General features: G+C 38.0%; 2 protein-coding genes across 3 annotated transcripts; one reads left to right on the forward strand and one right to left on the reverse strand.

Annotated features, from left to right (window-relative positions):
- Positions 1 to 9,260: 9,260 nt before the first annotated feature.
- On the reverse strand, positions 9,261 to 10,830 carry LOC135610361 (NAC domain-containing protein 83-like). The gene is made up of 3 exons (XM_065104775.1): positions 10,159 to 10,830; positions 9,813 to 10,084; positions 9,261 to 9,602 (listed from the first exon to the last, which is right to left on the reverse strand). Exons 1-3 carry the CDS (start codon positions 10,346 to 10,348, stop codon positions 9,429 to 9,431), a joined length of 636 nt encoding a protein of 211 aa, XP_064960847.1. The 5' UTR covers positions 10,349 to 10,830; the 3' UTR covers positions 9,261 to 9,428.
- On the forward strand, positions 9,474 to 16,588 carry LOC135610364 (membrane-anchored ubiquitin-fold protein 4-like). 2 transcript variants are annotated; one of them, XM_065104787.1, is made up of 7 exons: positions 9,474 to 9,614; positions 12,232 to 12,350; positions 13,468 to 13,595; positions 13,717 to 13,860; positions 14,876 to 14,971; positions 15,162 to 15,332; positions 16,233 to 16,588. In XM_065104787.1, the coding sequence occupies exons 2-7, from the start codon at positions 12,346 to 12,348 to the stop codon at positions 16,286 to 16,288; spliced, it is 600 nt and encodes a 199-aa protein (XP_064960859.1). In that variant the 5' UTR covers positions 9,474 to 9,614; positions 12,232 to 12,345; the 3' UTR covers positions 16,289 to 16,588. The 2 variants fall into 2 exon arrangements, with proteins under 2 accessions (XP_064960859.1, XP_064960866.1); XM_065104794.1 differs by lacking the exon at positions 14,876 to 14,971.
- Positions 16,589 to 16,981: the final 393 nt, after the last annotated feature.

Genomic DNA, 16,981 nt, shown 5'->3' on the forward strand with positions numbered 1-16,981 from the left:
CTTTGATAGAAAAAAGAGAATATCCTGGTCTTCTAATCATGTTTGATAAAATTGTTGTAGAGCGTGTGACTTTGTGATTTCCTCAATACCCAACCATTCACAGCAGTTGACCTTTCGCATATAATACACATTTGCTGGAGTCTCGGTTCACCTGGCCTCCCCTGTATTTGCCTTTTCTATTGCAAATTTCTTTTTTATTTTATGAGATATTAGGAGTTCCCTGCCACTGGCAAGGTATGGGTACATTACAAGGCGTACATTCCCATTTATCTTGATTGTTCAATGATAGTTGAGAATACTAACATTATTTGGATGATAATGTTATACTCTATTCAGCTAATTGTGTAATACTATTTTAAAATTCAAGAGGCCTGTTAGTAAATAAGCCTGTCCAGCCATACAAACTCCTGCAAGGTGAGCAAATTTTTTATGGCCTTAAGTGAATTTTCACAACAAGTTTTAACTAAGTCAATATAGGATTATAGGGTATGCATCTTGTCGTTGCTGGTTCTTTGCTTTTAAGCAAATTATTGCAAGTTTCTTAATTTTTCTTAATAAATTAGTGCTAATTTACATGACTCTTCTACATCCCTAATTTTTCGAGGGGGTTCTTTCACATTACCACAGCGATAAAAAAAACATCAGTGCTTTACGAATTTGTATCTGAACAAAATTGGGATTTCAAAGAACCCAAAGAAGAAAAACAATGAACTTGAAAAAATGGAGTGCAAATTTCATGGTCTCACAGTGGCTTCCATGGTGACCAAAGCTGAGTTGGATATTTTAGACTTGGAATTGGACATGCTATAATATAATGACAAGTTGCAATGAATCTCTGGCTTGAAGGTAACTCTAGGTTGACATTAATTTGAAAAACTGGAACAATTAGGTTGACCTAAACTTCAGCTCAAACTCGACCGCATTATCCAAAGTTTCAGGTAGTTAACTTTTCAGTAGCAGCATCTAGTGAGGAAACTGCAGGTCGTCACAATCAGGACACAATTTACTTGATATAGTTTTTTTCTCTCTCCTCGAAAGATTAAACCTGGTAACCAAACATTCAGATGAATTTGAAAGATCGATTGAGCTCTGACGACTTCTGGTCGATATATCTTATCATTTCAATCTTGTACCCAATGAAGGCTTTTTCTATCTTAAGTTGTTGAGGCTACTATCTCTGGCTCCTCTTTTATTTGGGACACGTTAAAAAATTCATGTCTATTTTGCATCACACACTTCTCATGGTATATATAAATTGTAGCTTTGTATTGAGCTGACCTGGTATAAAGGCTCTCTGCATCTATCTGTTGTGGTGTCTCTGGTGTTGTTGCAGAAAACCAAGCAAATTAATGATTAAAAACAAACTTTCAAGAGTGGTATCCTTTCTAACTTCTAAATTCATCTTGCTAATACTAACTTTTCTGTTCTTAAAGTCTTCCTAGAGCCCAAGTATGAGATTCTTTTTATTTTTGTGGTTGTCTTCTAAGCCATGCTAGTGAAACTTGGTGCATATGAATGACATAAACCTGTGTATCATGGTGACATACTGGAAGCACCTGTCCTTCATGGTTTATTATAGGGGAAGCTGGGAGTTTAGACATTATTACTGATCATTATTTTACAGCTAGTTGCTAAATCCCTAGAGTGCTTTTGTTATTGACTACAGTACAGTTAAGTTGACACACACGCCTGCTGTCTGTGTTATGTATATTTTCTCGATACATGTCGATATTGTGTAAAATGTTCTTTGGTAAACTAGATGTCCAAATGCATTGGAAACTTCATGATACTTCAAGTGGATCTTGTGGTTGAGGATTTTGACAAAGGTGGACAAAATGGTTGCTTGACCCTAGAAAGTTATTTTGATATGTTTGTTGGACCAAATCCTAAAAATGATCCCACGACATAGTATATTGATACACCATATGCCATTGGTGCATCAATATGGTGATAGTCGTGGTCCGATCGTCGTAAATCACATGTTTCTGAGACGACTCTTGAGGCAAGGACGATTGTGACATGTATTAGCGTAGGACATGGAGAATATCAAAACTTCTACTTTCACGACTGATCTGTTGCCTTGTATCATAAGATCAATTATCGTACTCTTGCTCGGAGAAGTGTGACCATATATCACCGTACTACTGTTGGCCGTAAGATTCTTTATAATATGACGGTTATGAATACGATGAGCTTTGTTGTCTATGTCGTGTAATCTCTGTCGCATCTGCTCAAAATCATCCGCTACCTTCTTCTTCTGTGTATAAACTTGATCAGTACGTTGTTGAGCTCCATGATCTGAATCTTGGGTGGTATGTGTAAAATACTACTCGTCGGTCCATGCGCCACCCTTAAATTGTGTAGACGAAACCATCGACTCCTTGGCGTTGCCGCCATCATTGGTTGAGCACTACTGTTCACGTTGCTACCATGTCTCTGGACCGAGCGGGTTGTTGAATATGATTGAGAATGTGTCTCATCGTTCGACTCGATTCTTTTTAACGGTGCGATTGATGCTATTGCCTTCCTCTTTGCCTTTGCACTTGTACGTTGGGCGGACGACTATGGTAGACAAAAGGGTTTTAAAACCTTTTCCTATGGTTCAAACATTAAATTGACCATTTGAAATAAGACAATATGAGCCCTTAATTGATAACGGTTGAAATCCGACCGTTATTGGTACAGGTTGGTAATGGTCAGATTTTAACCGCTACCAATCGGTACAGACCCTGTATCTGGCACAGACGACCCCATATCGCCCGATATGGGGTCATGTAACGGGTACTACCCGGGAGAGGGCGGTCCATGTACCGATCCCTTGTCGGATCGGTACATATCGCCCATACCGAGTGGTACAACTCAATACAACAAACCCCAAGTACCACTAATGGTTCCTCTAACAGAACCATAAATTCAAAGTAGTTTCTCCACTTTTCTCTATCAAGTTTGTTCTTAAATTTTAGGTTCTGTCACAATTCCTCTTCTTTCAATGCTATTGTCATAGTTGATAAAGGCAACCTACTGATATTGAATAATAAAAAGTTAATGTTAATAGTTTATCTTTCCACTGATGATCAATCTCAAAATTGTCATCTTCCTCTTCTTTCTTTATTCCTCCCCCTTGTCTAATGGACCGTCATCAACTCCTCTTCTTATGGAATAGGAGGTTTGGAGGAGGCGGAGGAGGAAGCTTAAGAATAAATTACACATTGAGTATCTGAATGCTTAAAAGTCTTGGGGATTTACAGGTGGAACGTAATATAATCTTTGAAGCTAGTTTATTTTTATGTTTTGGAACATTACGGATAGAGGAATTCTTTCTCAGTTTCTCCTTCCACAAGAGAAGCCCAATAAATAAATCCAAATTATCCTAACCTTCCATCCTCAGTCTCAAAATAACTAGGATGGTTTGATGGCCCTTGGTACATAAAAATTGTACAAAAATATATACTGGCAAGAAATATTGGTTTATTACTATAATTTCGAACAGCATAAGGTTAGGAAAGATGCTCTTATCTTCATTTCTGATGTGTATGCATAAAACTAAGCTCAGGTATTACCATTCAAAAGGGATGGCACCCACAGAGATGGACAACATTAGCACTTCGAGGCAAAGAAGATCATCGATCAGAGAGAGAGAGAGAGAGAGGAAATTTTAATGATTTTGCATGTTGAAAGACTCAGGTATGCATGTAAATTATATTGTTTGTTGTTATGAATGCTAATGTCTGTTCTAAAGATAGTTCTCCATGATTGATTATTAAAGTTGTGTATTACTCTCTCTCTCTCTCTCTATAAACTAGTAATTTGGTTTGCATTATCATAAATGTTATTTTATAGTCAGATGTAAAACAGAGGCCATGGTGTTGAGCCCCATGACATTGATCACAAGAATCACAAACACATCTAGACCAAGTACATTTCAGGTGCCAGAACTGTGCCTAGACACATGGTATGTTGGTACCTACCACAATGCAAAGAAGGGAAGAGGAGAGGAGGAAGGCAAAGAAGGAAAGATTAGAGGAGGAGGTGGAGAAAAAGAAGGAGGCGGCAGCAAATGCGAAGGAGGAGGAGAGGAGTATTAATTCTTACAAATGGACTGGCGGGCTGAGAGCGGCAGCAGATGGCGTGAGGAGAATCAAGTGAGAGATTAATAAAAATTTACTGGTCTTAATGCATGATAAAATATATATGGAATTGAGCAGGGAAAACCTCTGAAATGTTTCAATATTGCACCTTGGACATGTAATAGTTCCGAAACAAATCTCTTTAGAAAGATCTTTTGTTTCATGGTAGCCTGCTCCAGTCCCCTTACGAAGCTTTCGTTATTGGGTTAGCCATACACTTCATATGTTTCTAGTGATTCACATGGCATCATTTGGGCATTGTTAATACTCTGTCACAAATGTTCTGCAGATCCATGAACTAAACTTGGCATTTTATATGTTGTCTGTCTCAATGCTTTGACAAATGTTTTGCAGGGAAGTTTCCACCCCCTACGTTTATCCTATTGGATCACAACCAGTGAAGGCCACTTAAAACTGACGAGAGTTGAGGAGAGAGGTCTAAAATGAAACAATGGATGACAAGAGATTGTGTCCCCAGACAGAGGCTTGAACCCAGGTCAGGTGCCTTCTTGATGGTGTCATCCTCTGCCTCTGTAAATGAGAAGTCCTATGAAGTGACTTCCATTACCTAACTAGCGGAGCGCATGGAACATTAATTTATGGAGTATTAAGCAATGAAGACATCAATCCAATTATGGCCGTATCAATGTTCTATTTCAGAAGGCCTCACAATTGGTTCGTCCAACTTTGTGCATCCACTTTCCTGGACATGAGCTGGTATAGTTGTTTCCTGCCTCCTTGATATCGTTGTTTTTGTTTCTCCTCCTCCTCCTCAAACTTTTGCCCCTCAAATTTATGACTTTGGATGGATGTGGTTTCTAATGTTTTCTTGAACTGGCATCAAATTTGCCTTTAGATAGATCTTCATTCATAACGTAGCTTTTGGCCTCTTCATTAGGAAGACTTGTGAAGTAGCAAAATTTTCCAAACTTGATTACAGTCTTGAATACCTTATCCGTATTTTCAAATAGAGAAACAAAGTAATAGTGTTTTCAGTACTGAATACTGATTACCATGTTACTAATTCTTAATTTTCATTGATACTCCAAGAGTTGCAGGTAAATCTCTGCTTTTGCCAAGGACCACAGAAAGAACAAGTCCATGATATCAATGAGAGCAAGGATAATTTGGTATAGATGGAGAAAGTGAACAAAGATTAACAACTTTTACTGACTGTGAATGATTTTTTTTCTCCCTGTAATATTAAGCCTTTGAGGCAAATTTAACTTCTTTTAATAATTAATTTCCAGAGTTCTCATGGGAGGCAGTGAAGATGATTACGACAAGTACAAGCTTGGATTACAAAGCAGACTGTGCTAAATATCATCTTTAGATTAACAGGCTCAGGTAAGTTCTTAGCAACCTCATCATGCATCCTGCCTGAATAATCCTGCAACAGTTTTATGAGTGAGATGAACTGCAGATTAATTGGTGATGACATGAAATTTACTTTTGTTGCCAACATGACTACTAACGAGAACTTTACAAGCAGGAAAAAGACATGATGATGATGAACGATATCTAATCACTGTTATATCAGCCTTAACTGGTTGATCAAACATGAACCCGACCCGTTAAGGATAATATAACATTGTCGATCCGTTGGGGTGACTTCATCGAAGATGGGAGGGTTAATGGGGGGTGTGTTATAGGGGACGCGAGCGTTGGAGATCGTGAAGCGGACCAACTTGCCGGGGCTCCTGTGGAAGCGCATCAAGCTCACGACCACCCACAAGAACAACGCCAAGAAGTGCCCTCCACCATGTCTGGCAGGTGAGAGGCTCCTCGTTCCCTACCGCCACTGCCCTTTGCGATGTTGTTTAGGGTCTTGATCTTTTAGGGCTTGCGTCATATTGCATGCTCGATCAAGGATTGCAAGAACCCATCAGGGGTTGTACTCGGTTCATAATGTGTTTCCTCCGGTAGTATATGCCAGTGGTATATGGGGTTCTTAAGGATTTGAGACTTTGTTTTTCTATACCCCAAAGATCAATATTTATATATTACAATAATTATTAAATATATCTACACATGATCTTTACTAGCTAACAAAACTTATCATTGTAGAGTTTATAGAGATTTATAATGATGAATTATATATAAAAATTTCAGTATATCGAGATGATAAAAGATCATAACCACTCAAAATGTGCATAGAAAACATTAAAGATCAATTTTAGATCTGTATTTTTTTTAATTGATAATATATGAATTTACTAGTCATATACTTGATAACATGGTATGCAATATCGAATGGTACCGTCCGGTGCGGGCGGTATGTATCGGTACACGAACCGCCCGGTATCGGACGGAACGTACTATAGTGCTATACTACTACACTGTAGCAGTGCTATAGTATTATAGTAGCAAAAAAATATATAAAATTGTTCGGTATGCCCTGGTGTATCGCTCGATATCGTACCGTACCTAGTCAACCTTGAAACACCGGTACGGTACGGTATTACATACCTTGCTTGATAAGCCCTCGTAGAATATGTTATTATAGATAAATTATTTTAATTGATATTTAGTTGGGCTTAATTTTGAACTTGAGTTACATTGAATGTTAATGCTGAATTATTTAGTTGGGCTTAATTATTTTAATCAAATACTGAATGTGTGAAATGTAGTTTTAGAAATACTGATAAATCAAATGTTGTGATAGCTAAGAGGATGGACAGAAAGTTTTCATTAGTAAACTTTTTAGGGATCTTAAATTTATTATCGAACAAGGAGATATTTATGGAGACATTGTTCATATAGTGAAAAAAACTGATGGTGTTAAATTGGGGAGAAATGTGAAGGATTTTTTGCGATCATTATTTTCCCCTTATACTTAAAAGTTTGTAAACAGTTTAAGGTCAACTATACTTTTTTTATCAGAGTGTTACGCAACTAATAAAACATGTGAAATAGTCTAGTATAGTCGTGGTAAGACCGTTAAGATATAGTAAAAAATAATTGTATTAAAAAACAATTAGATATTATTTTGATAGTGGGTAAATTGAAGAAAATTATCGAAAATGATATGGACATGTTGATTAGTTAATTTTTTTTGAGATTAGACATTCAAAGACTGCTATACCTTTTTTTTTTTTTCTGGTCTAATCTGTTCTGGTTCAATTTTGGCTATAATAAGTATCACAATCAAAAACCTTCTCTTCTTATAAATCCAAAATTTTGGAAATCGCAAGCTCATGTTAATGTACCATACCATTTTGCATTGCATAATATCTCTTAAAATGCATAACTTTTGCTTTACTGGAATAATATTTTTCTACTAGGAAAATGATGTGTTTCTTCTCTATGATGCAGAATGAGTCAATCTTGAGGGCTTGTGCTGAGCCAAGACAAGAACCTACAGCAAGTACTGCAGTTGCAGTTGGAAGCAAACAGACCAGATCTTCTTGTCTATTAATCCATCATAACCCATAAGAATCTTGCTTGACTGTACTAATACTTAATGCAAGTCATGTCCTTCTTTGTGCAGTTTTGGATCCAAGATCAAATATTGGATGTGATACTGGTGTCCTAGAATGTACTGCTAGTGCTCGAATTTGGTATGACCTATCTTCTCGATGTTTATTGATCTTCCCTTTCAATCCCAATCATAAAATCTTTTCTTAATTGCGGTGCTATGCCTTGCCTTGTTATTACAAATGTGCAGGTTCTGATGACTGAACGTGCATGCATCTATGCATCTTCCAAGTAAGTCGTGTTGTTGATGTTGTAGACGCACAAGATATAATTGTCCCCTTATCTGTTGTGTGAGATTGCGTAGCTCGAGTGACATTATTATCCCAACCTGCCCACACTCTTCTAGATTTTTTGGTGCCTGTCTTTGTTTCTTGTTCTGCTCGAATTCCCCAGTCAACGGGGTGGTTGGTCAAAAGTCTATTTATTAAAGCTTGAAGAAATGGCGTGTTCCACCGTGCCGGCAGTCTTCCTTGATCGATGATCGCCGAGAACAAAACCGAGTCAGCAGTCCAGTGCCACACTCAAGATGTGTACTTCCTGTGGAGTTATATTTCATGCTTGATCCGGACATGCAAGCATTAGGAACCACAGCTTCTTCCTTGGCGGGTGACAGGTTTGACTGTTTCATCTCTTCGTTCATCGACTTGTTTGAGCTATGATTGCTCATGCCGTTGTCTTTTGCTTCAAGTTGGTCATGTTTGTTGTGTCGCCTAATCTTCTGCTACTCCTTTGGGTGGCCACTTGTTGCCCTGACAGAGACCAAAAGAGTGTTCAAAGAAGGGCACAGCGGGGGAGAGCTGTCAAGGAATCAAATGTGGAAAAAGAGGCTGCGGGGTTGCCGTCTCGAAAGAGTTCGCGAGGCTCTTCGAACGGGCGATGATTCCAAAACCAATCTCACAAGGAACTTCATGAATGTCGGCTGCGCTGTGGAGTGCGCCATGTCATGGCAAGCGTAAATTGACAGGGATAGCAATCACTCTCTGTGCCCTACTACTTCTTCATGTACTGTGGAACTCATGCATCCATGCATGCATGCCGCATCATTGGACTCGGTATATTTCGATTTCCTGCAATTTTCCTTCCTTTTAATGAAAATTACTCCTTGCATTTAAAGCATCTTCTTCATTTTATTTTGTGATTACATAAGAAATTGTATCGGTTTGATGCCTTTTATATATGTGCAGTCAAAGTTGTCGACGAAATGACTACAAGAAACCTGGAGGATCTCATCTCAGAAGGCTAAAGATCCATGAAAGAGCCTCATTTGACAAGGTCAGCACTGCATCTATCTCTATATCATGGGTCTCACTCTCCCTTAGTCAAACCAAAATCTAGTGCAAGATATTCTTGGCCAAGTTGTGTGTCTTGTCAAGGGACCATCAGCCCTATTGCTTCGGCTCAGACTAAAAGCGTATGTGCATAGCCCTCCTTATTTGGCTTTTTCTTCCCCTCTTTTCACAGCATTTGATCTTTTCCTCTGCACCACCAAAGCACTTCCTCTTTGATAGTACCCTCCTCACTGTTAGACACAACTTGCAATGTGCCATTTCTTCTGTGTATCCCTTCATAGTATTGTTTAATACTTCATCAGACAAAACTAAAGATCAAATAAGGAGACATTTTGTTCTTCTGGACATTGAAGTTTTCATTTCCATATTAGCCATCAGTTCAACTGCTGCATAAAGCTCTTTTGAATCTAAGTCGTAGATAAGGCATCCTACAAGTTACAGCTCAAAGCTTATTTTGCATTTGGCTTCTGAGGAACAAAAAGGAAGAAACAAAAGTCTTGATCTAATGATGCAGCAGCGCGACATGCCTATGTTCTCATGGAGTCGAACTCATGCTGCCTGAACTTGCTTCCTCTCCGTCACCAGAACCATCAGAGAGTTCGGTGACGCAGCTCGACTCCTGCATGTGGTCTTCCCCGATCTCAATCTTCGTTCTCTTCTTCTTAAAGACGCGGCAGACCACCCAATCCCACCTTGCAGCCATGGTACCCTGCATCATCAGGTTCAGATCTTTCCCGAATCAGTAACCTCCTCGGTTCTTCATTTTGATTTATTATAAGATTATTGCATCGATCGATGACAGCAACTTTTTGCATGCTCAGTAGGGACTAGCTTGTTATACTCCAAGGTTGGGTGAGAGTTCTCTGATGGCTTCTTCTTTAGGACTAGGAAGAGGAAGAACGGGGAAGTAGGAACTCACATGAGTTGCGTCCGATGTGGTAGTAGCATGAGGGCCGGCAAGGCGGTACTCGTGCATGATCCATTCGGTCTTGGTGGGCGGCTTCCCTCGGTGGAAGACGGAAACCTTCTTCATCCCCACCACCTGGTGGCACCTGGAAGCCGTCACTGGTTTCTCCTTCCCTGTGGCTTTCCAGAAACCGGATCCAGCCGCCTGGTTCCGGCGGCTCCGGTTCGGATTTCTGGCCTCTCTCAGGCCGAAGAAGTACTTCACTTCCTCGCACCCGCACCCACCTGCAGCATCACGTATCGAGGTGAAACATCAATTCATCAAGAGGCATGGTATCAGATCAGGTTAGAACACCAACCACAAGCAGGTAGATCCCATGGATTATACTTGCTGAGATCGACTTCCGGGATGATGGAGGATGGCAAGGGAGAGGAGTAAACCTTCCTCTTAAGGTACTGAAGCACGAGCTCTTCGTCGGTGGGGTGGAACCTAAACCCAGGGGGGAGCCTCAGCACACCATTCCCTGTGAATCTTGGCTTCTCCTCCATAGGTTATGACCCAGAAGCTGAGGGAATAGACAAAGAACAAAGAAGAGAGGGAAGAAAGAACTCTTCTTTGTTCTGCCTAAGGAGTGCAAGACTCCATAATCCTCAACCCTCTTTTTGTTTGTTTCAGCTAAAGAGCAAACAAAGACTGGGAGGAGGACAAGGGAGAGGGAAGGTGTGTTTGTGGTGTGGTTGTGGGTGGGGTGGGGGGGAGGAAGCTGGTCTTTATAGCGAAGTTTGCCGGCAGTGGGCGACGACCATGGTGGCGTAATCCAGACTCATCCGGCGGTTGAAGATGTCAAAGACCGAGAGAGAGAGAGAGAGAGAGAGAGAGAGAGAGAGAGAGAGAGAGTAATAATGATAATAGAAAGACAGCATGCGGCGGCACAAGCAATCCTCCGCTGGTCAAACACAGCACGGCAGGCAGGTGTCGGCCGCCGTGTGGAGATTGAGATCCACAGCTCCTTGTCCTGTGGATGGAGTCCATGTACTTTCCAGGAATCTGGAGAGCTCACAGGGTAAGACATTCATCGGAGTCCATGTACTTTTTCCATGAATCTGGAGAGCGCTCACTGGGTAAGACATGCACTGCTGACTTTGCCCGCATCTCCAGGAGACTTGTCAGAAACTTCCAAGTGATTTATAGCGAAGCTAAATGATAAGAGGACACTAATAAATTAGATTCGAATACCTTTTAGTCTTCAGTTTGGAACAGATCTGAATATTAAAATGGGTATTTAGATCGAGTTTGTGTTCGAGTTAGGTATTTAAATACTTAAATGGATTCAGATTATGGAATAATGTGATCCACGGATCCCTTAATTGTTAAATAATAATAATAATAATAATAATAATGTTATTATTATTATTATTATTATTATTATTATCATTTCAAATGTTTTTGGGCATACATATCTAGATATAAGTTTGAATAAGCTACTCGGATCATGATTAGAGATCATACATAACATTTAGATATATATACATATATATATTACTAATGTTTTTAATTTTGACGATTATATGTATGCTAAAAATAAATTTGAATTTGAAGTAATATAAATAAATGTATGTCTTTATATAAATTTCTTAAAATTTTGATCCCACCATTCCCCAAAAAGGGTTGAGACCCCTTTTTCCTTTCCCTTTCCGCCTTCTTTGGGTACCCTTTGTGGGCAGCAATCTGATCTCAAGACATGTCACAATTCCACTTCGAGGCATCATTTGGAAGAACAGATACCAAAGTGTTTTAGGTTCATGTGGCATGTTGGCAGATTACTTGAACCTCACTCACCCTTGAAAGGATCACTCTCCATTCTGCTCAAAAGAAAAAAGAAAAGAAAAGGTTAAACACAAGTGTTAGGATTTGCAAATTAGAGGATGTCGTTTTCCTCTTATCCTTCCCTTTTCCATGTTTTTGAAGAGCAACTGCCCTAAACAATTCTCTGCTAACATACTGGATGAACAACACAGCTCTCCTGTAGCTAATTTTTGTTTTTTTCCTTTACCCCTTTGTTTATGTGCCTATTTGACTCTTATTCTTTATTTACATGATTTGCAGGTAGCAATGAGAACCCTGATCAGTGTCTTTCATGGTTTGTTTAGTGATCTTTAGTCTACTCTCTTTTTTTTTTTTTGTACACAATGAGAAATTTTCACCATGCTTCTGTTTAGTCCACTCTTACATATATATTATTATTATTATTATTATTTCAAGCTCCTCAGATTCTGGCAATTTCCTATTCCCTTCTCATCTTCAAAGCAAACATTGAATTCATGCATTTATTTTCCACCATGAAGACATCATGTCCTCATAACAAAGTGGAATTTGTGTTCTGAAGCAGTCAAGGTTGTTGTGGCTAAGGGAGTTTACTGGTCTTGTGCAGTTTGCGCCATGAGAGGTGTTCAAAGTCCTTCCAGAGTCAGCTGGGTTGACAAAAGAATGCATGTCCAGTTTGAACTCACATGACCATCATATTTCCTGGACATTGTGAAGTGAAATGAGGTATATATACTTGTAAATGTTTCATTATATACCAGTAAATCACTTGTTACATACAAACAAATCCTGATATATTGTAAATCGACTTATTATTTGAAATATTACATGCCACATATAATCATTACAGCCAAAATGTAGAAAATTAAATACATAAAGTATCTTATATTTTTTTCACCAAGTAATTGATCTATTATGATTGGGTATTTTATCGATTTTTTTCAATATTATTTTTTTATCAGATGATGTCTCTCATACTCTTTTTTTTTATCTTTTTTTTTTTTTTTTTTTCTGTTTTCACATTGGATGAAGATATCCTCATATTTTTACCTAAATGATTTAATTAAGATGCTATTAAAAAAATCTTTAATTTTGATAATTAATCAGCTTTAAATTTTATAAAAAAATATAAAAAAATAATAATATTAGAATCATATCCTAATGATTCTAAGATGATTAGATCTTTTTATTTTTTAAAAAATATAGTAATTAATTATCGATTTTTTAATAACATATGTGACAAGGTATTTTTTTTAGTAAAAGACTTGAGAATATTTTCATTCAAAAATGCCCCATATAAAAAAATAAATATGGGACGTGTAAAAAAAATAGTATTAATTTTTTCAATAAAATTATACCATGTTTTTAATATATTCCAAGGAAATTTTGGTGTTAAATTTATTTTTAATATCGTTATATTAACAGTGAATCAATGGAAATTAATCACAATGATATGAATATAATTTTAACTTAGAGGAGTAAATTTGTAAACTATTACATTTCGAGGAATATAAATGCAATTTTGTCACCCAACAGATTGTGATTACGACACGTGTTGATTCTGCCAATAGTTTTGTCTACGTGGCGAATAAAAACGCAATCTTAGTGGCCGCTTGTAGGGGCCCACATCAATGTGTTTGTATTATTTATATTCATCCGAAATTAATTAATACAAATTTATTTCAATTTAATATATATATACAGATATTTGGAGGGCTTAAATGAATAAAAAGAAATAAGATATTGGGATATGTAATATTTGTGGGATTGGATTGGCAATTTTGGTCGCACCTCTCTTTCTTTCCTCGTGTCATCACTCATTCTCTTGAACCCTAACCCTTAGGAGTATATGTCATGGAACTCCTCTCGGGGGTCTGTTCCACAAGATACCCTTTTTGATCCGCTCCTGGGTTTTGCGGATTTGCCCTCTCTTCTCCACCTCGCCGTCCGCGTTCGATTCTGCCCCTAAAGGTGCGAGCTTTTCTCCCGATTTCGATGTGGAGATGATAGCAGATGTCGTCTCCGGTGGATGACTTGATGATTCTTGATTGATTGTTTTGGTTTTTCGTGATGTTGGGGTGATCGGTGATAGATCGGAGAGAACAAATGCCAGAAGAGGATCTGGTCGAGCTCAAGTTCCGGCTATACGATGGATCGGACATCGGCCCGATCCGCTACTCTTCTTCTTCCACTATTGCCATGCTCAAAGAAAGGATAATCTCCGAGTGGCCGCGAGGTAGGAGTTCCCGGTTTCTCTTTGAGTTTTTCTCGCTCCTTGATCGGCAAGTCAAAACCCGTTTTTTGGCAATCTCGTAAGCAAGAAACTTTCTGTTCCTTTTTACTCTTTGGTTTTGTGATCTTTGGCAATCCAGTCAAAAACCTTGTTTTCGGGTGGATCATCTGTTTGCTTCTTTGTATGCTCGTAGTTTTATTGGGGCTTTTGACGTGGTAGTTGATTTCAATTAATTAAATGTTAAACGAAATATTAGACATCCTTCAACTTTTCATTTGTTTGAATTTGGTGCACTGTTTGTGATGTTATGTGTAATGATCTAATCCACTTGTCGATAAAGTGTATTATGTATCATATTACCTTGAATAAGTGTCTCAAATGGACCAAGGGCAGGTAACTAGTATATGGATTTTGTGACTATGATCAACCAGATATCCTAATTATCGATGTTTAGAAGACAGGCATAGGACTCAAGTCATGATATAATTTGAATTTCCAGATTGTACCATCTTCAACAAAAACTTTAAGTCTGTCGAAGTAAAATTCAAAGGGCGACAACTCATTATTTTTCCCCTTACAAATTACTTTCTTTTACTTTTTATTTTTTTGTATGATTCTGTATGTTTTAGCCTGAAGTTTCTATTTAATGGCTTCTAAATTCATCGAGGTTGCAGAACTTTTTTTCTGTGTATTTCAGATATTCGTTTCTTTAGTACCCTGTTTATGACTCAGAAGTTTTTGCAATCATGCTAAAAGGTATTTTCTGATGGACTCATAGTGTATGCACTGTGATGTATGCATCAGTAGGTATAATAGTGTCCATTAACATTCTTTTTGTTGTTTCTGTGCACAACCTTGCATGCCTTTCTTAGAGACGCACAAGTCGACCTTTTCATATTTTTGTACGTCTCATAGTGGCTAGACCTTTCCTTATAGGAAAATTCCTTTGTATTAATTATCCTGCTAGTGTTGTCCAGTATGCTGAAATTTCAAATCGATGGTCTTTGTGTCACACCAGATGCTCAACTTGCATGTGCATGTCATTTAACAAGTCTACACGCCATTGCTGCCTCAAAACCAGAACTTGAAACGATCGAGCCTTATTTTTATCATGGTTAGCCTTGAGCTCTAGCTTTTTGGCTGTTTTGACTGTGGAGGGTATGTAGGATTTTCTTGCGTATGCACATGTATGTGTATCATGCTTCTTGTATTATTTTTAAGTGCTTTCTATGGAAATTTTGGCTCTTCTATTTTGGTTCACGTAGTCGATTATATCACTGATTTGTATTCCATTCTTGCTGTAGATAAAAAGATCGTACCAAAGGTGGCAAATGATGTCAAATTGATAAGTGCAGGCAAAATACTAGAGAACAGCAAGACAATTGCACAGTGCAGATCACCTTTTGGTGAACCTCCTGCCGATGGTATTACCATGCATGTCGTGGTACAACCATCATTGACTAAAGCAAAAACAGGTGAGCTGGATGATGTTACTTGGTGTGGCACATTATTAACTTTCTTATGTCTCCTATTGGTCTCACTGAAGTTAAAATAGATGTTTATGAAATACCATGTCTCTTGGTGCTCCAAAATGCTTTTAACTGAATGGTAGCAGACGTTCTAACATGAAAAAGGATTCAAGATAAACCTAGTTGGAAAACTCCATGATAATTTTATGAAGTTCTATGTCTCATAAAGTGGTGCTGCAAAATTTTTGCAGTTTTAGTTGAGTTACCGGTCACTTGTGTTGATTTTTTTACTATTTAGATGGTAACTGAGCATTCATGGATTTGATTCATCTATAAATAAAAGAAACATATTTTTAGTTTACCATTATGTAGTATTCAAAGGTAGGATAATAATATGGCAGAACATTTTTTAAAAGATCAAGTTTTTGTTATTTGTTCATTGGCTGGTCATAGAATGATGATATGGCAGCATAGAAACTGTCAAATTCACGTTTGAAACACCATTCGTGCCTTGTGATGTGAACTAGAAAAGGAAGGATTATTTTCCTGCTGTCGTTGAACATCTTTTGAGATTACCAGAAATGTTTAGAAAAATAAAAAGATGAACCTGGCACACAAGGCTCCCTCCGACAAGAAGAACAATATATGCTGTTCCACTATGGCAAAGAGGCTATTTCTGTGAATTGAACCATGGCAATCCAGGTTGAAGATTTCTAGAGTCGCTTTATTCGGAAATTTTTTTAGTTGACACAACACCTAGCTGTATCTGTACCCGGTTTTTTTATTCCTTCTGACAATTCTCAGCCATTTGTGTCTGCTTTCAATCTTTTTAATATATTATGTACTGCAAAGTTTTATTCGAATTCAAAAGGTTTGCTGCTTATCCGTTTTCTATAATTGAAACAGAAAAGAAGGTCGAGGAGCTGCCGAAGAAGACAGCCTGTTCTTGCTCTATATTATAGAGCAACGAGCGACTTGCAACAATAGCGTCATCCGCCATTGTGGTTCAACTGTGGTAAGAAGTGTCGATTTCTCAAAGCTGTCATCATTGTTCGATGCATGCTGTTGCACGCATCGGGTCGGTGCATGGCTGTGCTATTTATTTGTCTTGGAACAAGTTGATCCGATCCTTTGCATCAAAGTCTTATACATGTTTCTATAGATCTTATTACAGACAACAGTTTTCCCCGAACATGTTTGTATATCGATTGCATTGCCTGCAAATTAATTCGATAGACCCAATGATTTCTGCTCTCTTCAAATTGGTATTGTATTGTGCACACCCGTTGGTAGGGCTATCATCTATGTTCGTGCTGGAAATGTGATTTGGCTTCCCATCCGAGTCATAACACATGGATTCATAAATTTTTTGTGGATTTTCTGATCTAATTCGAGCAGGTTTGATATGAAGATCGTGTTCGATTCAGTATTTTGTTAAATCGGGAGAACAAAATTAAGATGATATGGATCGCCAACCATTCATATATATATATAGTTTTGATAAAAATAAAAAAAAATTATTTGAAAATTTGATATTTTCCTCTTTGTTAGTCATATCCGAACATAGAAACAAAGAAACAAAAACAAAAATCAAATGCGAAAACGGCCCATCGGAGGAAGAAAGTTTGGTGTGTGGCCCGAAACGATCCGCTGTT

This window comes from Musa acuminata, chromosome BXJ1-2 (assembly GCF_036884655.1).
Source record: "Musa acuminata AAA Group cultivar baxijiao chromosome BXJ1-2, Cavendish_Baxijiao_AAA, whole genome shotgun sequence".
Lineage (NCBI taxonomy): Eukaryota > Viridiplantae > Streptophyta > Magnoliopsida > Zingiberales > Musaceae > Musa > Musa acuminata.